The sequence below is a fragment of the Drosophila subpulchrella genome, chromosome 3R (assembly GCF_014743375.2).
Source record: "Drosophila subpulchrella strain 33 F10 #4 breed RU33 chromosome 3R, RU_Dsub_v1.1 Primary Assembly, whole genome shotgun sequence".
Classification (NCBI taxonomy): domain Eukaryota; kingdom Metazoa; phylum Arthropoda; class Insecta; order Diptera; family Drosophilidae; genus Drosophila; species Drosophila subpulchrella.
In genome coordinates, this window is record NC_050609.1 from 14,975,680 (window position 1) to 15,000,617 (window position 24,938).

A 24,938-nucleotide genomic window follows, 5' to 3' on the forward strand; every position below is an offset into this window, starting at 1 on the left:
TTTATATTAAATGCCAAAGGTGTGTGCCCATGTGAGTGTGTCATGTTAACGGAAATCCAAAGGCTCCATGTCATGCATAATTCATGCAGTTTTTACAGTCGGAACAATATAAAGAAAAAGTAACGAAAAAAGTTATGCACACGCCCTAAGCAGCTGCTTTGAGTTTCTATAAATTTCCCTTACATGACAATATTTTTTGTATTTTTTCTGCTGTTTATCAAGTATTTTAATAATGCATTTAACTGCCTTTAATTGGTTTTACTGAATTTTGCAAATAATTGGATGTGATTCAGATGCTTAAGATTCATTCTGTGGAATGTAATTCAGTTTTCTGGCATTTATTTCTTATCGCTGGCATCGGCAAACACGTAGGTATATCTCGTGAGCATTCAAAAACAGGAAATGACGAGGATCTGAGCTGGCTCTCGGTTCTCGTTGACCTTCGTTGACTTTGCTGCCCCGAAGGGATCAATGAAGCACTTAAAATACTTGTAAAAAAATAAAATAAATCTCTGCAACCCAGAAATTACTTTTAATCTAGGAAATATTTAAGAACTGGTCTGGTATTTACATAACTTTATAGAACAGAACCCAAGTGCTCCGCTATATATATTTTTATGTAAGTAGTCAATAACTGTAAACTTAATATGCTTCATATATTTAATAGCCCCTTTAGCTCATTTTATGATCTCACATTTTCTCCTTCCCCCTGAAGAACCCTGCTACGGATCAATTAATAACAATAAGTGCGGCTATTAACTAGTTTAATGAGTGTGAGCCTAGCCCAGTCCGATATTTCCCACAATGCCTAGATGTGTGTATGTGCAACATTTCCGCCCCGGCGGAGAAACTTAACTGAAGAAACTTACCATTTCCTGCTGCAAAGGCGGCGATGCGCTCCTTAACCGAACGTCTGGGCTCGTCATGGGCTCCAATGTTGCTGGTGTTGCCGTTGCTGTTGCAGCTGTTTGGCAGCAACACATGTGCTGCTTGTGTTGCCGTTGAGTCATGGCTAGGACTCCGCTTCACCATTGTTGTTTTGATCACAGTCTTAAGGCGGCTGGGCGTGGTCGGACGGGCTGCAATGCGGGGCTTAGGTGTTGCTGGTGTGTCTGGTGTTGCTGCTGTCGCTGCTGCTGTTGCTGTTGCCGCCGTTGCCGTTGCCGTTGCTGTTTCTATTTCTGTTGCTGTCGTAATTGTCATTTTATTCTGCGACGACTTCGGTGAATCAATTTTCGAGTCGCTGTTGCTATTCGTTTGGGGCTCGGCGGTGTCGGGTAATTTACAATAATTACAGTGCGGCTTGTTGTTGTTGTCGTAGCTTAGTGTATTTTCCTTATTGCTATGTTGCTGTTGCTGTTGCAATTGTTGGTGTTGCTGTTGCTGATGCAAGCTATTGCTTAGTCTTTGGGTTGGTTGTCGTTGCTGCTGCTGCTGCTGGTGTTGCTGTTGCTCATTGCCACTTGGCGGGCTCTTTGTGACAGCGCAAGTTTTAGTTGCTGCACCCAAAAAAAAAATATTGAAAGTTGAAGTTTAAAAAGAGGTATTTTAAAAATATCATAACGTAAAACAATATTGATTAAATAGAAATTGAAAAAAAATGCAATTATGTTTTTGTAATATTCTATATTGATTTAAGTACTATAACTAACCTGCTGCTGTTGCTGTTGCTGCTGCTGCTGTTGCTACTTTGTTGCTGCTGCTGTTGCCTTTGTTGTCCTGCCGCCATTGTTCGGCCAGATTTCGTTGATTCATTAATATCAGCGCCACATTTCCGTCGTCTCTCGGAGCAGCGGCGGTATCATTGGCATCATCGGCTTCTGCTTTATCGCCGCCACAGTCGTAGTTGCAATCGTCGTAATCGTTGTGGCAATCTTGGCGTCGCCGCGGCACATCATCAATATAGCTGAAATCGCTATCGACGAGTATATTTCTGGCATGCAGCGTGTTGACCGTCGACTTGTTGCTGTTGCCGTTGTTGCTGTTGCTCTTGGCCTGCTTGAGATTGTAGCGCCTTCGCTGCGGGCAGCAGCAGAACTTCACGATGGATCGATGGAGCGCTGGCGGCGATGTTGGCGATAAGGTCGGCCGATTCGGCGTCGCCGGCGTAGCAATGTCAGCCCATTTCTCGATCAATGCCAGCTCGCGAGCATTGGACATTGTCGTATAGCCATGCAGGGTGATTCTGGAAGGGAGGTAGGGAAAAGTTAAGATTAGTTAAAATTAATTATAGAATATATTACTATTAATAGGAGTAACAAATTATAAACGTATTGCCTTACAAAATCCAATCAAGTTTTGTTTTTGTAATTTTAAAATCTAAGAAAATATTTTACCTTTGATATCACTTAAAGATTTTTGACTTAAATCAACTATATTCCATGTATACTTCTGTGTGTATCCCATGTACATATGTATTATTTGATCAATTGGCAAACCTTCTTTAGAACTTCCCTTATCACTTTGTAATCCTTAATATACATATATGGATATATGAAACCTTCAATAAAAACAACTGCTACCCAGTGAGACACCTGAACTCAAACAATGAACGCTGCGATTCTGCAAGTGAATCGAAAAGGAAACCATAAATTAATTACACACAAAAGCAAAAATCAATTAACCACATTTCTCAACGCGTCTCGGCTTTTCACCAAAACGTTTCCTCATTCCTGCCTCGGAATGGAGTGGATTGGAGCTGGAGCTCCGTTGAAAGCCGATTCGCTGCGCACATCAAAGTGTGGACTGGGACTCTTGGCCAGCGGACTCGACGCCATCTGTGCGTCATGGCAGCAGGAGCCACATCCACATCCACATCCACATCCATATCCATATACCCGGCCAACAGCAAAAGCAAAGCCAAAGCCACAACGTGTTTTAATTGCCAGCCGCTTTTTGCGCAACACTTTCCACGGGCACCACTTCTAAGTGACCGCCAAAATGTTGAGCTGCTGTTTTGCCGGCAGAAAGCCGGCTGTCGATGCATGATTAACTGCCCGTGCAACCTGCAAGCTGCAAACTGCAAACTGCATTTAATTGCATTCGCCGCATTCGCGATATTTGGCCGCAGGGCAGCTCGACAGCAGGTAGCCAAAATCTTGCAGATCTCACAGATCCCAGGGTTCCCGAATGCCGTTTGCCGCCCACCGAAGTGCAGCTAGCCACTCGCTGATTAATTTGTTGTGGCAGCCAGCACACCGGGAAAAATGATCTCAAAAAGTATCTAAATACTTATAGATACTATATTATGTTCTATGGAAGCCTGAAAAAGATACTAAGTAAAATATTTTTAAGGAAAGAGCAGGAAACCCTGTATTGTATTTATTCTTTGGATAAATAATATAGATATGGATAAAAAAGAATTTGTATACACATAACCAATTGTACTTTTAAATATTCTCTAAGTTTCTGAATCATTTTAAGCCCAATAAATATTATAAATTAATTTTAGAAACATTCTTATGGTTCTTAGTGCAAATAAATGTACTTTTTTCTTTCCGTGAGCCTTGCAAAAAGGCATTTGCATTTGCGTCGGTTGCGAACTCGACTAACTGCTACCTTATTGGCCGGCGGTGTTGACCTTTTGCGCTGGCCCCGGCTAAAAGCTTTTCGCCGTGAAAGTTTGCCTCGGAAATTCCTTTCCTTTCACCACATTGCCGCAAAAGCGTCGCCTCTTTGAAGGGGGCGTGGCCGGCCTGTCAAGCGATTGACAAATTAATTTCAATTGTCTAATGCACACACATGCCGCTTATCTTTCACTTTATCTATTGTTGCGGCCGAGTGAAAATAAATTAACAATAAATAATTTTAATTATTTCATGAAGATGTCAAATTACACACGCCCTCGCCAAAAAGCCAGGCTCTCCAGTTCGTTTTTTCTATTTTTTTTTTTAATTTTTAAGCCTGGGACCGCAGCTTCGGCTTGATCTTTGCCACTTACGGACGGCTTTTGTGGCGGCTTGTGGCACAGCTGCGCGCTCTTTGTATTTATGATTATTTTCCATTTTATTTTATTTATTAAATCTGTGTGTTTGCCGAAGCCCCGGGCCGCGGGCACTTTTCGGGCAGCTCTAATAGGATTTGTTGCCAAATCGTAGGAGCTGACGTCCGACGTCATACAATTAAGCCCCCAAACGGGCCAGGCCCCATGTTAAATTTCTTCTCCCATTCAGCCCTATTTTTTGTATGTCAGAGGAAGATAAGATCATTTATTAAATATTTATAACTTCTCCATTTTAGATTTTCTTATCTAAATATCTAATTTATTTGTAAAAACACCTATACTTCTTTCATGTTCATTAATTTTATGGAAAGTACAAAAGAAGAAGCTGCCAGCAGCTGTGCTACCAACGATTTGTCAAAAATTTCTGGGCCATTAAATCAGTGGGATGTGTTGCATTGGGAGTATGTTATACAGTCTGAAGATCAGGTGTACTAAAGATTGGCTGAGAAATACCCTTTGTCTTCTACCAAAAATACCCCAAATAAGGGAACTGCGTTGTGACATTTGGATTAGACAGATAGCCCACTGATCCCCATTTTCGGAGCTCCCTTATCTCCCAGCTAATATACCCCAGCTGCGGTAATCCGGGGCTTGTGTGTATAAAAAACGATCGTAAAACCACGAACGACATCGGAAAACATAAATTTTAAATATGCCACAGCGATGACTCTGGCTGCTGCCCCCTTTTTTCCCATCTGCGTAATAAATCCGAGTGCCGTATGGATATAAACCATGCTTTATTTGTGTTATTGTGATTTATGGGCCTGCACATGCCGTGCTCTTTTGGAGTATGAAATTAATATTGAAAAGCTACTAAATCCAGACTTACGCATAAATTAAAAGTTAAGTAGGTAGGCTGCTCCGACTCCGACTATTTTTGTAATCCACAACAAAGAATGAAAAAACAGCTCACAATATCGAAACAAAACAGTCAACATTTCTCGGCTTCTGGGGCGATTTTCTCGCATGTTTAACTCGTGATTTATGGGCTTCAACAGCCAGCGAATAAACACAACATTTTTGCACATTTGCATTGCAATTTCAATGCATTTGACATCGTAAATATTTGCCAATGCATTAACTCTCCCCGCGAGATATATATAAATAAAACCATATGCGCATGCGCGGCACGTAGTTGGTTCGATTGGCGATTTATTTATGAAGTCTAGACCCCTGATTTGGCGTACTTATAATTAGCATTCGTATACAGCCAAATCGAGCTATATATAGGTAGTGCCGCATAACGGTAGACCGAGTTCTATGAACTGGCCATATAGCCGTATATATTGACCGCTGGCGACTGGCAGCTTAGCTAATTGAGGCCCGGCCGAGGCTTAATGTCAGCCAGTCCGTCACTTTAGCTGGGGCCACTGAGCCGGCTGGCAATCGATCAATCAGCCAATCAATAAGTCAATCATATGCACGGGCAATCGGCAGAGTGCATACAAATTGCCGCAATTGTCTCTGCCATGGCTGCTCATAAGTGCATTACCATCCCAGCCATGGATTGATGGAGTGGGAAAGTTTCGCTTTTCGTCGCCGATCGCTGTGAAATAACATATTCGATGGATTTAAATACGCATTCGATTTGATGCCCAGATCGGAGGAAAGTTTTCGGCCCAGGGCCAGGCAATCAAGGCGACATTAGCGCTCTGCCGATGGCTTTTCCAGCCGAAGATAGAGATGCACTGGGAGAAACTGCATGTCGTATTAAAGTACACATTTTAAAGATTTTGATATTCGAAATTAAATGAAAAAAAATAATATCAAAGCAGAATGCTAGAAATTGCTATTTTTCTCCCTTGTATGAATGGTTAACTATGAAGATACCATTCCAGAAATAATATATAGAACAAATTATCAAATAAAAAAAAAAAATCAAATAAATAATAATTGAAAATAATTAGCAAATACATACGTAAAAAATATTTTAGAAATTAAAATTAAAGTGAAGTATGATATGATATTACTTAAGATCTTTAGAAAATGAACTTGAAAAGGTGGTTTGATTTTGCTATAAGATTAGAAATAAGTATTATTAATGGTAATATTGTTTTTTTCATTGTGCATCCTATGCTAGACCTAAAGCCAATGCTAGTGCCAACCGGTCAGCCCGATTGCCTCGTACGATGTCTATTAATGTTGCCCATTAACCTTTTAACCCCTGATTGCCGGGCTGCAGTGCGTGGTAATGACTCTCTTTCTCCGCTTTGTCTCTCGGCCGTTTGCTCTCTTCACGCAAAAATGCGCAGAAGCTAAACGCTTTGTTTTTCGGCAGTTTTTTCTGCTTTTTGCGGCTTACCACTTGGCCATTTATTATTGGCCAGAGTGCGCAGTGCGCACTGCTTCCAGCCGAATTTGTTGCCAATTTGTTGCGCCACGAAGTTTGTCGTCCAATTAATTTCCGCATTTCCCAGACAAACTTGGCAATTAATTTCAGCAGTTTGCATTTCTTCAACCTTGTTGGCCTGACCTTTTGGCTCAAGTGATTCACGCCAACGCCACACGTCAGCTTTTTGGCTCTGCCATCGGTTTCAGTTTTCAGTTTTGGTTTGGCGGTCTTGGCCTAACGAGAATGGCCCGGCATCCTTTTTTCCTTGTTTTTTTTTTTTTTGTTTGATTCACTCTAAGTCGGCAATTAATCAAAGCGCCTTTGGCCACGACGGACAAATCCTTTTGTATGCACTCGCATTCGCTCGTATATGGCGTATATGGCTAACGACTGACAACGCAAATGGCTAAAATGACAGCGGGCCGTGGTCGCGTCATGAGTCAGCCGATGGGCAACGGTAACATGGCCAATGCGTTTGCATCTTGCCTCTTTTTGGGCGGCATCTCCCACTCCACCCCTCCATTGCCTCCCCCTGGGATCACCCCATACCCCACTAACTTGGCTGACTGACAGACTCCGCTGACAGGCGATGCCAAAGGCCACGAAACGCAGACCGGAGTGAAGTGAAGGCTTTTTATTGAAATTAACTTGGTTGCCTATTTGTATATCCCGCTGAGTGCATAATAAGTTTGTCAAAAATTAAACAAACAAGCTGGAGAAATGCAGGAACCTGGCTGACATGTGCTCTTTATTTTTTGGAAGCCATTATAGTACAAATAAATATGGGAAGGAATATTATGCATACCACTTGCAGGGGTCTTGAATTTCTTTTTAAGCTTTCTAAGACTTTCCTTGAAAATATTGTACTACTCTTTCTTTATCAATAATGAAAAATATGCATCAAAAATCCTTAAATATTTTATCTTATTAAATATTAATATTGTGTTATATATTACAAGCAAGTTGCATTTCGGGTCACTATTAAACAAGTTAAATCTTAGTATGGATTTTCGAATTTCTTCAGAATTTCGGTTTTTCATTTTCAGACTTCTGTGTATAGCAATTTTTACAGCCGGCAGGGCTATCTTTTATATGTATATAATCCACCCTTGTCTACATTGTTAATGAATAATCGATTTCCCTAGACAGCCTGCTTAATTTTCAAAGCCCGAAATGCGCCCGGCAGCGTTTTGATTGCTCGACTCGAGTTCCAGTTTCAGGGCCAAGGACAAGGACGCCTTGTGCAAATACTCGACTTGGCAAAATGTTTGCCCCGCCAATAATTGGCAGCATTATTGACGCTCTCCGATAGCCACTCAATGCGATTAGTTTACGATCGATCGATCGTGTGAGTGTGTGTGTTGGCCCGGCTCACCTGCAGCTGTTTCGATTGAACTTCAAATCGAAAAAATCAATTGTTGGCATAACCGTGCGTGGTCGGGGTCTCTTTGGCAAAGGCCAAGTTAATGAAAATATCATTACAGTTTAGCCCAGAGCGCAACAATGGGCACAGTGAAGCCAGTAAAAACCGGGGCTTGGCTGGTTTATTGACACATGAAATATGATCGCTTCTTGTTATAGGGAGTGTGTGTATCTTGGTTTCCTTTTTTTTAATACTTTTTTTTTATTCCGTCTGAGGTGCGTGCCAAGCGGGCATTATTCAAGCAGAGCTCAGCGAGTCAAAAAGCTTTGCGCGTGCGCGTCAAAAATGTGCCAGTTCCCTTCTCCCCGGCCCAGAAACCAGAAACTCAGCCAAGATTAAGCGCAAAAGTGCGCAATCTTTGCAAACGGCTCTGAGCGGCAAGCTGCTGTCAATTTGACAAATGCCCCGGCCTCAGCGATTGTGACAGTTTTAGCGAGCCCGTAATTAAGCATGCGCGCACATGCATAAATAGCATAAATATTGAGCAAAAACAAAGCAAATTCACCCAAATGCACTCCTCTCTTTTTCTGCTGCCAGCAGGATGACAAATTGCCCGGGTGTTGCGGCGTTGGAATTTGCTTATCGCCTTTGCATTTGGTAATTAAAATAATGCACACAAAGGTGTCAAGGACTTTCGACGCCAAGTGAATTTTAAAGAGTGGGCTTTTGGCCACGCCAAACAGCAGGTGGTGGCACGTTCAGGTCGAGCATGCGGGCTGCCACGGTGCGTATGCGCAATTTCAGCGTTTAAAAAGGTGATTTAAATGCTTAAACAGGATAGTGATGACAGAAAAAAATAACAAGCTTTTAAAAATAAATATAATACCCTGTTTTTTTAGGGGTTTTCAGGCATATTTCAGGCTGTACCATTTTCTCAGCATAAGAAATCCTCTTAAAACTACTTTTATTTAAGTTCATTCATAATATATTTTTAAGCACAAAATGTTTTTTGTTATTAACAACTTTTTAAATTATAGTAACTATAGGTTTATTTACCCATACCCTACGTTGTCCACACAACGTTGACCTATAATTTGAAGCAATAAAACTGTCAGTGTGAACAGCCTTGAATTTATCTGGTTCTCTCATTAAGAATATCCGTAATTTCTGCCAACCCGCAATTACCCAACTGGTAATTATTTTTCAAACCTTGTCGCCGAAATGATCTTGTTAGCATAACAGTAATGAACCAAAGCCAAACAAAGCCCAGCCCTGTTTGAGTGGCTCACCGACAATAAATGTCAACATTTTGGCACGTTCAGCGGGATTCCTATTTGTGTACTATATATATTCATACTCACACCACCGGCCACGTATCTAAGCACGCGATCTGCACCGCAAAAGGCAAAACGGTTCAACATATTTGCATAATTTACCTGCAAAGAAACAACAGACACATAAATAATTTCATTTTTCGCTGGCAAAAAGTAAAGGCTTTTTAAAACAAATCGTATGGTAATAATATTTAAAGTGCTGGCCACACCTTTTGCAATAAATTGTATACATTTTGCCGTCGCACACATAATAATTAAATGCACTAAAAAATGAATTAAATGCGCCGTTTCGATGAACTGCCACGAGATGCGGAATCGAAAACGAAATCGACGAAAGACGTCTGCACTGCCGGCAACTTCATTGATAAATAAACGGGAAAAATGCTTTTCACCGAATAAAAAAAAAAAATACATAATCCAAAAACCAAAAACCCACCCGAAAAAAGTGAAAAATATGTACGCCCTATGGCGGGGCAGCTTGCTGCACGATGCTTCCTGCACAATATGCAACAATTTGTTGCACGTCCGGATGTTTACAACAAAATAAACAACATATCGCGCGTGCATTCAATTCCCATCAATATCAAAATCAGATTCGAATTTGAATTTGAATTCGCATTTGACTTGCATGCATGTAGTTACAACTCGTTACGGTTTTGTTTACTCTGGCCGATCAAAGTCGCCAGTGGATTTATTATATAATCGCTGGCAGGCCCGGCCATAATTGGGCGCAATCAATCAGTCGACTGGTGATCGGTGATCCGATCGATTGAACCCGATGAGCCGCTAATCTGCCAGTTGACCCACATCCCGAGTGGACTCCCATCGCATCTCGAAGTGCAGGTGAATGCACCCGCCGTATTTTGTTTACTAATGATCGCCACAATCTAGTACCGCTAGATGCGTTTTTTCCCGAGTGCCCCGATCTGTTTGAAGAGCCGTAATTGTTCTCTAAATTATTGGATGGAATGGTCTCCGGAGGGCTTGTCGCCAGTGATATCTGTCTGTCTGTAGGTCCATTTGTAAGTCTGTCTGTTTGTGGCTTTTTATGCCTGTCTGCGGCTTTGGGGTCGTCATAATGAGGTGCCAAACGTAAATATGAACAAGAGATTTTTCCACATGCCCGACACATTTTCGTGCTCCCCCTTTTGACAGCGACAAATGTTGGGTTCTTTAATGAGATTTTGGAAATCTCAATCTCCCAAGGTGCTCGGCACACTCGGAAAAATTAAAGTAAAGGTTCAAAGAAAATATTCAAAATAGTTCTTAACAGAAAACTTTCATGTTCATAAGTAAAGTAATCATATTGCTATATTTTAGTATCTTATTGTAGCATACACATTTTTGGTATTTTTAAAGAAATAGTTAACAATGATCCATTTAAATATTTGTAAACTCATTATTATTTTTCAACTTGCTGTATAGAAACAAATTTTTCATTTCCCATGAGTAATATACTGAAGTCAAAGCATAAACGAAGAAAAATATTAAAATAATATACAGAGAAGAAAAATATAATGAATCCGATGTGAATAAATGAATGTTCAAATTCTTTTCTGGGTGTGGTAATTTCTATTTTCACTGCTAATTCGTTACCATGTAAACCCTTATGTCTCCCTAATGAGCCGCCTAGGTACTGCAATGTGGTTAACCCTCTGAGGCCGTAACTCATTCTTGTCTCTATTGCCCCAAGAAAAAACAAACACAGCAGCTGGGCCCATTGAAGCCCACAATTGTTTAGACATAGTTGCCCCAAAAAAAAAATATTGGAAAAACGAAACTGAAACAATTTACAATAAATATGGGATGGGAAAAACATTTGGCATGACTGAAAATTGGGGACGCCTCGGTGCTCCCAATATACAATTTGTTTATTCCATTTGATCTTTTTCTGATCGAAATTTGTTGTTTTTGGGCAAAAGCGCAGTGCGCTGATAGAATTGTAACAACTGTCACGGCATAAATAAAGCCATTATGATTTATGCCGACCAGACGATTACGAAACTCGTTAGAATGTTGCAGCCACGGGCCAATGGCTCGAATGGATCGACAGAGGACGAGGGGCCCGTGGATTATTTGCATGTCTAGCGCCAATAATTCTAAGGCGTGCGCTCTGATGATATTCCAAGTGGTATCCAAGTATCCAAGTGCCCACTGCCCCATCCACAATCCTCTATCCACCAGGCACCGCTCCACCTCTCTGATTTCGACGTTTTGATATGGCGTGAGGCTATATTGGCAATCTTCTGCGGGTTTGATTGTGAATGTGCGTGGAATTGTGAATATCTGCGATTGCAATTGCAATTAAAAGAAAGCAGGCGTTGGGGGATGTCGGGGGGCTTTTCCTTCTCGGGGAGCGGACTCCTACCATCTGCAAATGCAATCTGCGAGCATGGCTCTTGTGCATGTAAGCGGCACTTTTTATAAGCATCGCTTATCAAGCTGCACCGCCTTGTAGTTGCTGTTGTAGCTGCAGCGGTTGTTGCTGTTGTCATTGGCAGATGCAACAGTCGATTGGCCACAAGCAGCACGCAAAAATTAAAAAAAAAAATGGGTATATAAAAAGGAAGTACTGGTTTGAAAGCCGAAGCTAGGAACACCCTTTGAGGTAACTTAAGATAAAGAGTATTTGGAATAGTATTAACACAAATCATTGGAAACATGTTCTTTAAAATCAATATTTAATAAATATAATAGGCTTGTACATCATTTAAAAAAGCTATGATTAGGTTATAATCATCCTCGAAATTATGATTTCCAAATATGTATCTGAAAACTTTTCAACAATGGGCATTATTAATAATTTAAAGGATTATTTTCATTTAAGTCTGTCCTAGGAAGTAAAAATCCCTTTTAGATTATCCAAATGAAAAGCCTCTGGCCAAATTAACATACCCTTGGTTAGACTTTGAAGAAAAACCAACGCCCAGCAAGTGAAAATCAGAGTGAGTCATGGCGATATAGACTCAGACTCAGCCGGCAAACCAGAACGGCCCACAGACAAAAGCCTCATTAGGCGGGCTCTACAGCGATGGTCTGTGGTCGATGGTCGATGGTCGGAACCGGGGGTCTGGAGAGCCGGGACCTGGAGCTAGGGACTTGGGACTGGCGGCCTGCGATCGTTTCAATTTCAGTTTCAGCGTTGGCGTTGAAAGCGCGTCGAGCACTCCTCTTTAAGTACATAGTTACAGTCATTGCAGGATCCGCACGATCATCATTATGGTCATCATCATGTTGCGCCCATAAAGCGAATTATGCCATTTGCGTAAATTATTGTCAAGTGGCCCCGGCACACTAAATCATAGAGATGCCAGGCTCCTGATGCCCGAATGCCTGGATCCACGATACTGGAGTTGTTTTTCACGCCAATCAAATGGTTATGGGCTCTCGAAGAGAAGTGAAATCAAGAGTTCAGCGGAGGTGACCCACAAAATGTGGTTAACGATATCTCTGAGATTCATATTTATTTTTGCCATGGCCTATTAAAACATACAACTTTATAACTTGTTCCACTTTTGGCGTGTTTCGTGTTCTCGGGCTGCAGGCTGCAGGCTGCGAACTTTCTTATTAAGAATTATATATGCAGCCATAATGAAAAGCCATAAAAAATGATACTTATAAGGGGAGCTCCTCGCTGCTCTCCCTATTGCACATTTGCCATATGGGTATATGGCCCATGGAGCTCTGCACAAGAATTTGACCCAGAAATGGAAGTTGCAGTTGCAGTAACGCGGAAGTGTTCTTTTTTTACGGCTTTTTACTGCCGAATGCTGCAGCTTCTGATGCCGAGATGTTTCTGCCTTTCAGCGGGTATAAATAAATTTAATGACTCAATTTGTAATGAGAAATGTGGGCTGTTTGTTTGCTCTGATCGCCCGAAGATTGCACTCGTAAGCTCCACTTGCAGAGTTTTGCCATAATTCAGCTTAAATTGAAGGCATCGGGGCTGCTGTGTTGGTTTTAAGCAATGGTCCATTCAGAGGAGACCATTCGGTTCCACTTAAATTTAAATAAATTACATAATTTAACGTTTCTTTGCTCCCCCAAAAGGAGAGCTCTTTGTTCTACCCCCAAAAAATTATGCAAATTCATTTCGATTCCCTGGCGTTGACATCACCCTTAATAACAGGTTCTTAAATTGCGTAGCATTAATTTCAAATTCCCCTTTGTTTAAGACTTATTTACTTTATTTGGTACAGCGAAATCCACTTGATTGCAAATTGTAATGCAAACACAGGCAAAATTCTTATACTTTTAACAGCGAAAAATTTAACAAAAATTTATGACAAGAGTGTCAATAGGCCGTAGCACATAAATGCTGTTAATTAACATTTATTGTTTGCTGATACTACAAAAATACGAAAAATAAAAGAAACAGACATAGCTAGGAGAACAACAAAAGGGGCCTTTCTGGCCATAAAACGGCATTCAATTTGCTGGCCATAAAACTTTATGAAGGTTTGTATAGTATATTTTTTCGCATTGTTGCTATTGAAATTGGAATTCGAGCGAGTTAGTCGTGGGCGATTTGCTTAGAGCGATGCTGGGCACTATGAAATATATATTTTCTGTAAAATGCAAAGGGGAAACAAAGGAACTATTTTTATTTCCACTGATAAGTGGAGCGACTTTGCCCGCTCTAATCGGGGAAATGAAGTCTGGCGACTGGTAATTAACCCAGTGCATTTTTGACCGCTGCCCGCCAGCGAGTGCATACAAATTTTCATCTTTATGGCTCACAGAACAATTTAAAGGACTGACAAACCAAATTGATATGATTGGGGCAATGGATGGTATGGGCTGTGGTGCCTTTGTCTTTGTCTTGTAAACAAACTAATTAAAACTGACACTGACGGCGGATGACAATCTACGCAGCTGTCTGGGAAAAGAAAGGGAGTGCTAAGCTGGCTTTCCTCCCTTTGTGGCACTCAGCTTAATTGAAATGTTGCACGCACAATTGAGCAGCCTCCAGTGGATGCACTTCAAAGATGCGACATTCAAATGGGAGTTGAAATGGAAATAAAAATGGAAATGCAATTCGAGCAATTATTATTTAAATTAGCGGCAACAAATTGGCAAATGAGGCAGCGGCAACATGTTGCCAACAGCTGTGGCTGGCAACACATGTTGGCCACATTTTCCAACCAAAAAAAAAAGAGGAAAACTGAAAATAAGAAAAACCAGCAGCCACCAAGTTATGACTCTAACATGGCAAATGCAAAAATGCCAACGATTTGTGTGCACACACACCTAGATGCTAAAACGATGATGATGGTGGTGTACTGTTTTCAGTGGTGCGGTGGTGCTGCGGTGCTATGGAGATGTGGTGCTGCTGACAACGACGACAGTCAGTCTGGCAAGACATGCGAAACGTGGGCAAATAATTATACATGGATACCCGACCAGCTAGATGTGGTTTCTGCTGTTTTCCCCCCCCCCCCATTTCAGTGCCCGCGATCTGGCTGCTATTGTAATTGTTGTCTATTTGGTGTTGGCTTTTAGCGTAAATGCAAAGCCAGAGCAACAATAACAGCAGCCGATCATGCTTAACCCATTGAAGAACATGCCATCTTTTGTAAACTCCATAAATGATCCTTGGGCATTAAAATGTTATACAAATTCTGTTAGGAAATCAGTTAAATGTAGCTTTAAAAGAACGATGGTTATATTATAGCCCATTGCAATGTAATACGATAGCAAAAAAACCAATGAAAATGAATGTGTTAGTAAATAAATATAAAAATAAGTTTTCTAATTTTTAAGTTTTTAAAAAACCCTTTTCTCAAGAGATTTTTAAGTGATTTTTGATATTTTTTAACTCTTGTGTGAACATCCTTAACAACAATGTTTTTACAGGGAAAGTTCCTCAACCAACGAATCTAATATTTTTCAAAATCATAAGCCTTATTTAATAATTCCCAGAAGAGTTATTTTCGAATCGTTTAATTTTTGTATCAAGAAATAAGTATATCTAGTTCTTTAAGGATAGTCACACATAACATTAGTCTCACATGGCCAACAGAGGGTTAACTGAAAATTGTTACACTTTGTTGTTATTGCTCCCCTCCGTTGTTGATATTTTTGTTGTTGGCCCCGAGCTGCCTGCCAAGCTGAACCGGTGACAATCATAATTTTTCATAACTCAACCGGTTTTCAACTGACGTTTATGTTTTGCTTGTTTTGTGCTAGCGGCAGTTTTCCAGCCTCTATGCGGGAAGCAAGTATTTGGCGCAGTGTGCGCGCTGCACATGCGCAGTAATGTGCGCACAAGTGTCGTCGGCGTTGGCGTTTTGGTTCCTCTGTTCCTCGGTTTGGGCCAAGTCCGCTGAGCTGGCCCAAACGACGGGGGGTCGGGGTTCGGTTCAGGGTTCAGGAACGGCGTCGTGCTCATTGCACAAAAGAATAATGTGGCATGTGCTCGGCCTGTAATTACCTGGCCTCTCCGAGTGCCAAAGCCGGATTGTGTTGGTGTCTTGGAAACTGGCTCTCGTAATTAGCCGTATATATTTTTTTTGTTTTTGCTGCTCGCAATGAAGGCCCTTGGGCCAAGGTATTTTCTGTTATGTTTTGCATAAAGCGAGAGATTTATGGCTATAAAGGGAGATTTCTTGAATATCAAGGTTGGGTCTATCAAAATCTAAATGACTTGAGTCCCGTAAACAAATCTATAATGCCTTGTCCATATGATTTACTGCTTAAAATATAAAATATAGAAAAGTAGTTGTATAGGTTTTTAAGCCAAAGCTGTGTACTGCCTACTTCAAAGATATTACAAAACAAAATTAATTTTATAAAAGCATAGAATTGAATAGATTGAAACCCGTCCCAATTGGCCTGACATTTTGAGAGCATGTTTCAGTTACTAAGTAAGAAACCATTTCAATTCGTTTTATCTGCGGCTGCTTTTAAGCATCAGTAATTCTCTTGGCCTGGCATTTAGGCAGTTGTTGTTCCTTTTTTTCTGTTTTTTTTTAACATCTGTGAAATGTAGACGGCGCAGAGCAGTCTATAATTTTCAAACATTCAAGTGCCCATCACCGGACTGGCAGACCCATTTTTCTTGGAGGCTGTCTTGTGAAAGGAAGTTTGCGGCTGCTTAGCCATTGCTACATTACATTGCCAAAATGCCGAGCAACTTGACCAGCAAAAGTAGCAAATGCAGCAGCGGCAGCAACATTGGCAGAAACAACAACAGGCAGCGGCAGCAACATGAAAAACTATTGCAGCTGCAATTACTCGCACTTCAAAATGCCAACATTTTGCACAAAGAGAATTTTTCGCTGTTGTTTTCCCTGGTCAGCGGCAGCGGAAAAGGCAGCAACAACAAAAGCCCAATGTGGCAACATCAATCATTTTGCATTTGCATGCAACAGACAGTAGCAACAACACAGTGGGAACGGCAAAAGTGAGGCATAAATTAGCCGGAGGCTTTGTGTTAAGTTTAAATATTGCACTTGCCTCCCCAGTGCCCCTAGCCCCATTTTATCCATGGGATGTGCACTTTGTGGTCTGCTTAGCTTCATGGGAGTAAAAGTGTAAAACTGTTTCGCCGAACTCCTTTGTTGCGCTGACTTCATTCTAAAGATGCTGAAAGATACTTTCGCTGCCACACAGTTGCAAGCCATTTGGCGTATTTTATTACCAACATAGCATGACTCATGACTCACGACTCAAAACCCAATCCACGATGCGTTGTCATCTTGACTCCTCATAATTGTTATTGGTTTTTTTTACGGTGTTTGCCCCAAGGGTATTTCCCACTCAACCCACACAGAAACTTAGCAGAGGACCATATAGGGCAATTCTCGGAGACTGGGGACTGGCACCCCATAGGCTGTCCACTTTTGTTCTGACTCAGTTCCAGAATCGGTTGTAAAAAATGCTGCTCGCGATATTATTTGTTTGCCTTAGTGACTAAGAATCCTTCCAAGAAGTGTAAAGGATTAGCCATGGTCTTATTTTATAGCTACACTGTAAACAATTAGATTATAATAGATCAGTTTTGGGAAATTAGCTTAGAGTACAAGCAGACAGAGACCTTTTCTAATAATATTGATATTTCTAAGTAATTACCATACTATGAAGATATATTGAAGATATAAATATTTATATATATGTACATATATTGAAGATATAAATATCTATATATGTGTACATATATTGAAGAACATTTTTCCCAAATTAAATATTTTCCATTACACAAATAAATCCTTATTAGGTGAGCTAGAACTAAAATAAATTTTACAATATATATCTTAGAAGCATTTTAAAGTTAGAAAAATGAACCTTAACTAACTTTTATTTTTCGTAATTTTTTAGTTGATTCTTAAGCATCTTTGCTTTCCTATACCTGTTTTTCAATTTTTCCCCCATCTTCCTTTCTGCTAAGTGTTAAACCATAATTCTAATAGACCTTCCTGCGTAGAAAGAAATCCTTTTTTCCCCGTTCGTGTTAGCCGCATTAAAGACGCTGACATAACATTTCGCAGGCAAATGATTTATGCTGAATCCGAACAGAAAATCGCATAAACGGACAGGCTTATCTCAATGAGCTGCTGCCAATGGCCATGGGGGCCAACTGAGGAGCCACCGCCGGAGTCCGGGACTTTTGGCCATACACACATATGTATCTGCGTGCAGCCACGCAGAAAAATAAGAAAAAAAGCGAGACAAAACAACACAAGCGGCGATATTGATAGGCGCAATTAATTATACGCGCCTCACACTGACAGTAAGCGTTTTGCTTTGGTGGCACCCTCCCTCTAGCCCCCTCTCTCTCTATCTCCCTCCCTCCGTCTCTTTCACTCACCCCTCTCCGTCTCACTCTATCCCGATCGAACGTCGTTGCCGCGTATCAATGACCAAATGACATATTAGCCTTCGTCTTAGTGTAAAAAGCCGCGATAACTTTGGCAGACGCACACGCAATGTGCCTCCAAGAAGGCAGCAACAACAAAAATCCATAAGAAAAGTAAAAAAAAAATACCACAACAACGAAGTCAACTTAGAATCTAATCGTTTATTGAACTCCCGAGTCAAACCAGAAATCGAACATAATACGCATACGCAGCGTGCGCCGCCCCATGAAAACGATTGAAGTCTACGATTTTTCGGTAAACTGGAGCAGACAGTGTCCAACTGTGTCGCTCTGCTGGCCCGCTGGCGGCGTTGAGAGCTGGAAATTACGACCTCAGGCCCCCTTTCGATTCCATACGATCCAATACGATCCGATCCGATTCACCACCCCCCGCAGGGCTCTAGATTTCGATTAGGAGGCCAGCGACTACAGTGTGGGAAAATCATGATTAATCTGAATACTGTATTAATTAGTATCTCTTAGGACTACCTTATTAAATCCCATAAATTCGTATTCTAAAGATTTGGAATGGATTGTTAAGATACTAATAGTTAGGAACTACTTTTTAGATACTATAGATTATTATTCTTTCAATTCAAAGTAAAGTTCAGTAGGAGTGGTATGATTTGAGAGGTAACATTATTAGTTTTTACTATAAAATATGTATTTACTTCAAGAATTTTTATGATCATCATATAATATGAAATATACGTTTTCTATATCATAATTTACAGAACGTTTTATAGCCTTAATTACAACATTTTTTTCGGTGTAACCGTATATGCATATGGATTATGCTGGGGGAGTAGGAAGTTGATGTGCACGTTTCGTTGAAATATGAGTAGCTAAGTGACTTTATCACGGTGGCCCCTAACCGAACCGAGCCCAAACAAACCATACAAAACCAAGTCGAGTAGAAAAGAAGTGTGGAGACTGGCGCCATTGATTTCATTGCATTCATTCCCATGAACTTGGAGTGAATGCAACTCCCACGCTTTAAAGTAGCTCGTTTGGGATATTTGTCACGTCTTTGTTGCGGCTTTGAATGGTCGCTTTCCTAGAGGAAAGTCGCTTCAATTTCATAGGTCTAATTCAGCCCTATTCTGTTCTTTTCTCTCGAAAGTTTATTTACGAGCCCAGAGCGTGTGGTGTCTGCTTGGAATTCCATAATGGTTAAGGAACAACTAATACTAATGGTCTTAAAAGCATGTTTATTCAGCTAAAGTATTTTCTTTATACATAACATAGTAACAAAACAATTCTTCTTTTTACGACATTGTTGAGACTGCAATTCCGAGTTGCATAGCAATTTCAACATTATTTAATAAGCATGAGGGCGTAGCCGGCAGCTTAACTGCTTAAAAAACTAACAAAAATCGAAGGCAAATTGTCAGTTACTACTGTGTAATCAGCGGAACAATAGCAACAATCATGGCTGGGCAAAGCTTTCAGCTTTCAACTCTCCACTGATTTGCTAAACAATTACAAGTACACTCGGTGAGTACTGGCCGTATACAACAAATAGGTTGTACAAGCACTTTAGATAAGAATCTTAATAGAATTGCCAGGCGAAATGCAATCCAAACACAGATACAGATACAAAAGCCGGGAAGAGAGTTGCGACCTAATGATATTTATCAGCCATTCGTACAATTTCCATGAGGGCATCATCATATTTACAAGTTAATATTTACGCTAACAAGACTTGCCCGGCCCCACAACTAAGTTGCCGATCTGGCCACAGGCTCAATCTGTTCTGTTGTGTTCTCCTCACTGGGTTCTTTTATTCGGTATCCGGAGTCCGGGATCTTGGATTCGTATTCCCCATGCCGATTGCCCCGCACAAAAGGATCGCAATGGCACACGGCTCCGCAGATGGAGACACTTAGATATCGGGGGAGGGCGACATGAGTAGACAAGCAGAATGCTTGTTAAAGCGCACAACATGCAGATTTCATTAAAGATATCGCCGGATGGCACTGCAGCCGCTGAAGGGAGCCACTTTGCATGTGGCAGCCAGAGAGCAAAAACTGAGATGCACTGGGAAGAAAAAGGATAATGTTTAAAAGAACCTAGTCTTATAACCCCTTGTAAACAAACAGTGCGCCCAGCAAAAATTATACAACTTTTGTAGAAAAGGTACTGTAGAATTGGTAGTTAAGATATGATAGATTCTTCCTGGGAATAAAGGAGCTACCGATTTCTCAATGTCATGTTAGCCTTTTCCAAACTCATTTCCCGTTTGGGTAAAAATTAGTAAGTTAATATCATGATTGGTTTTGTTTGACTGATAACTGTTAAGAAGAAGAAATGTTCAAGTTAAAGTTCCTGGTTCTTTAATTTCATGTTAACCTCATGTTAACTTAGAGTTAACTTTTTCCAAAAAACCACAAGCTCTCTAACGTTGAGTAATCGGCCCTTAATGTGTTATTCCCAACACTTACACCCTTTTATGCTCAGTGCAGGGAATCAACCGCAAACAGTGATTTCAGCGGATGTTGTTGTTGATGCAAATGTGGTGCAATATGCCCCACTGCAGATGGCGAATTTCCGACGCGAAAGTGAAGAGCAAGGAGTGTTCCCTACTGGCAGCTTCTAATGAAAGTCTCACAGACCCACGGACTAACTGACGACTGACTGACTGTCTGGCTTGGTCGACTGTGGCCTAATAGCTGCGGTAATAAAATGGCAATTGAGTGCCTTTATGGCCGTGTCCCATCATCCTGGCCTGGTCCACAGCCGTGGGGCATCCTTTAATGCCCCGTGGCCGGGGAGCCATAAAAATACTTGTTTACGCATGTACCAACAACTCTATACTCTATACTCCATACCCGGGGAAACCGAAACCCGGCTTGGTAATTCGCCTGTGGTATCTGCGGTTTTTGTTTTCGGCAGATCGCCTTTAGGGCTCATCTCTCGCGCCCCAGAATTGTTTATGTTTATTGTGGGCATAAGTTTGTGCTATTTTATAGTTTTATCGCTTACACATGTCGAATGCAATTTGCCGCTGGGCGGGCCAGTTTACGTTTATTGATTTTAAGTGTGAGTTTATGCGGTGCCCTGCCCGGATAAAAAGGGATATCATAAAGTAATGCCTGGCCCTTTGGGATTCGCTCGGCATGTCAACTTCATAAGCAGCGCACACGAATTAACGCTAGGCCCTATGGATCCCTACGGATCCCCGCCGAGATCGGTAATGAAACGGGGGGCTCTGCATTCTAAAGGGGCGGACTAGTCATAACCCAAACAAATCAGAAGATTAAAGCAGATCTTGGCCATCAAGGCACTTGTTTGGATTGGCTTTATGGTAAACTGGCGAGGAGATGAACAACAGCTCAACAGGCACTTTAGAGACCCTTTGAGTTGCTATTTAGGCATAATCAGGCTGTTAAAACCAGCTTGATCGTTGATCAGAGAGCACTTGGAAAAAAATGAGGAAAAATAGTCGGAAAAAAGAAAGAACGTTATTAAGAATGGACTAAACCTTTATTATTATTAAATTATCCATATTGAAAAATAAAATGTTTCTTAAGATATAATTTACTAAGAAAACATCTTAAGATCCCTTAAATGAAAGGGATCTTTTGATATTCGATAGATAGCCTCGTGTAATTTGATTTTAGAGTACGGTTACATCTGACGGATTTCTGTAAAGACTCCATGACAAACCAATTTGAATCAGTAGGGGTTTCGAGTGCGGTTTTCGAGGTGTATATCTTAATGACTGGCTCTTGTGACTCACTAACGCGGCGTATGCGTAATATATCTTAGCCGCCTTTGCTGTCTTTTCTGCACTTACTCTCGTTTCTCTTTTCAAACCGACGATTTCCGTTCTAACTGGGCAAAAAGCCAACACTTTATCTCTCTTTGTTTACTTTTATGGCTTTTTCCAAAGTATTAGTTATCACAAATGTCGTAGCTGTTCGATTTCTTCTCGTCGCAACCCGTTTAGATATATTAATGCGAATTCGATTTGGAAATGTTTGACTTTGATTTGAGTCACAGCGAGTTCACGAGAATCTTTTATTTTATTGCCCCGATGGAGAATTATGCAGAAATCGTGTGAGCGCTTATTGAAATGCAAACAGTTGGGGAGCAACAGAAGCGACATGACATGGCAGTACATATTTGCATGAGAATTAGAAGCCAGAAACAAGAGACTTTGCAGTTTTGCGCTGGCGCAGAAATCTTGTTCGGCATGGGGCGGCCTTATAGAGGTGGTGCTGGTGGGGCATACCGAAAATAACTCGGCAGCAGCAACATCACATCGCCAGCAGCAGCAGCGCCAGCAACACACGAGCAACCTCAAACTGGCCCAGCAGCAACAGCAACACAAATGGCAACATTAGCGCAAATTTCAACGGGGCACAATTTGAATTTGAATTTTGTTTTTGTGCGACACTCACAAACACGTTTTCTGTATATATTTATTTTGTTTTGGTTTTTTGGGCCTTTTATAATATATATATATATATATATATATGTGTATAGAAAAAGCCAAGCCGGAGACAAAACCGAAAAAAAGAATTCCCCCAGAGCCAATGACTTCGAAAAAACATGTGTTGATTAACATAAATGATTTCTGTGCGGCTCAAAAGCCTGTTCGTCTGCCATTTGTAAAATGTAAAAGCATTTTTGGAAATCTTTATTGCTGGTCGGTGTCAAAACGTAAATAGCAGCTGGCAAATATTTATTGACTTAATTGGCATATTTGCTTGGCGCTGCGAAAGTTTTGCTTTTGAGTTAATTAAGAAATTTGTTACATACCTTTTTCGGCTGCAATTTTCATGCAAAATGTCCCGGCGAAATGTCCAAGCTGCAAAGAGAAAGCCAAAACGAAAATAAGGTTAGTTTATTTGCCAACTAATCAAGGCAATCGTTTCGATATTTGGGCTTTTGTTTGGTTCACAAAAAAAATATTGGCACGCACCGCGTTATATGCTAATTTGGCGCTGTATCTTTCGCATGATAAATGCCCCGGCTAAATGCATAAATTTAAGCCAAGTTAAGCAAACAGCTGAGCAGCTGAAAGCAGGTAGTTTTTAAAGGTTGCTAGGCCAGTTTCGTTTGCCCAGCTGGACACTGAATTGACAAAAAAGTAAAAAACAAAACTCGACTCGAGTCTGGGCCATAAACCAAACGCAAATCGATAATGCAATAAGGCATAAATTAGCGGGTGATGAGATCAAGATGCACAGGAAACAAATGTGATATTGGAATACATAACGCATCCCAACCATGGGATAGAAAAAAGGTAATAGAATAGAAGGAAAATATATGGTTCTAATATACAAAGTTTAAAGGCATAAGGCCTTATGATACTCCCTTGATTTTTTTCTGACTAGATTTACTATGAAATTTATAATAAATCCAATCAGTTCAATAGTTCTCTATTCTTCGGTAATGAACTGAATTTACTAAGTTTTTTCTTTCTGTGTCGGTCTGAAGAACTGGCCAAATCTGTTCAGGAAGTACAAGGCCAAGACGAGTGACGTTGATTGCAAAATGTCTCATATAACTTGCAGAACAGCTTGCACAATTTTCCAACACACAACAAAACCCCCAGCGCGTCTTCTTCGTTTTCGTTTGTAGATTTTTCCATTTTTCCATTTTTTAGCATTTACCATCCTTCCTTTTGCAATTCAATCAGCTGACATACGTAGCCTGCTGGCCAACGGAACGGAACCAGACGTCATTTGGAATACAAATCGCCCGATGTGGCACATCAGGTTTCGCCATGGCCGTCACTCGAACCAGTAGAATTTCTAAACTGGTTGAGCGACACAAAAGGCCGAGAGCCACTACAACATACTGCCGGTGGCTAAGACTCAGTGCGAACAATGCATCTCGAATCGTATACTAAATGTATAACAAATTCCGGTAGGTGCGGGCTGTTTTTACTTTCAAATGCCTGGCATATTTGCTGATTTACACAGCACATGGATGGAAAATAAAACCCCTGAGCTCTGGCCAATTTGCGTGTGTTAATTGAGACTAACTGCCCCAGTAGACGGCGGCCCTAGTGCTTTGATTAATTATAGACAGGCCGTCATAATTTACGACTGTTGGCTTTGCATGACAGAATGCAATAAAAATAGAAAAAAAAAAAGGAGATACAATGGGAATATGTTACACAACATTGCGCATCTGAAAATGAAAGCCCCATCTCTTGGCTCAAAATTTTTGTTGTGTGTTTTTCTAACCCAGAAAGAAAGAAAGCAAACCACTCGAAGAGTTGACAAATCATCGCCAGATTTACTTTTCAAGAATTAATCCTGCAAATCTGCCGACTCATGGCCTAATCAAAAGTAAGAGTTACCCAAAATTGTTCATCAGCAATGAAAATAATACAAAACAGGGGGCCGAATTAACCCATATTTTGCCAAGAGATGAACGCGAGCTTAACCCCAGTGAAGAAAAAGTGGAGAGCTTGCGTGCCTAGAGCTTATTGATCGAACTGATCGAACAGCAAATGGCAGTTGCAACTACTGACACACCTTTGGCCATAAAAAAGAAATATATATATATATGTGCAGGTAGGTATAGTATATAGAAAAACCGAAACCGACTTGCAACTGTTGCAATAATGAGCAACTGCCAAAAGGGAGATAAGACTGTGTGGGTGCCACCGAGCCACCGAACCACCTGCATTTTCCATTTTCATTCTCCATTTGATGCCGCCTGATTCGCAATTTGAAAGCCTGCCAATCAGCTGGCAAACAATGAACAACTGCCAACTCCGCGAGCCCAGCGTGCGACTGCCAAAATATTGCATTGTGTGCACACGATTTCGTTATGCATTTCAAATGCAAATTGGTTTTGAAAGGTAATTGATCCCCGGGCTCCGCGCCAGTCAATGACAGAATAATTCTCCGATTGCGACTTTCAAATGCGGCGCAGGAAATACAACGTTTGAGAAACCGAAAAAACAAAAATACCGAAAAATAAAAGAGACCCACAAGAGATTTGTGAACTGATTTCGTATGCTGCCAGCAAACACAACGAAATCATGGAAATTAAATAAACTCCGCACGATCCCTGGCACATTT

The 24,938-nt window shown here is 40.9% G+C and overlaps 1 protein-coding gene across 3 annotated transcripts in view; it reads right to left on the minus strand.

The window, feature by feature from the left end:
• LOC119545840 (rho GTPase-activating protein 7) overlaps positions 1-24,938 on the minus strand; it is a 98,244-nt gene that overhangs the window by 44,776 nt on the left and 28,530 nt on the right. For all 3 annotated transcript variants that reach the window (XM_037851803.1, XM_037851802.1, XM_037851804.1), the window contains 3 exons: positions 22,657-22,705; positions 1,653-2,185; positions 870-1,499 (listed from right to left, as the gene is read on the minus strand). In XM_037851803.1, coding sequence (XP_037707731.1) covers positions 870-1,499; positions 1,653-2,160 — 1,138 coding nt within the window. In that variant the 5' untranslated portion in view covers positions 2,161-2,185; positions 22,657-22,705. The remainder of the gene's footprint in view (positions 1-869; positions 1,500-1,652; positions 2,186-22,656; positions 22,706-24,938) is intronic.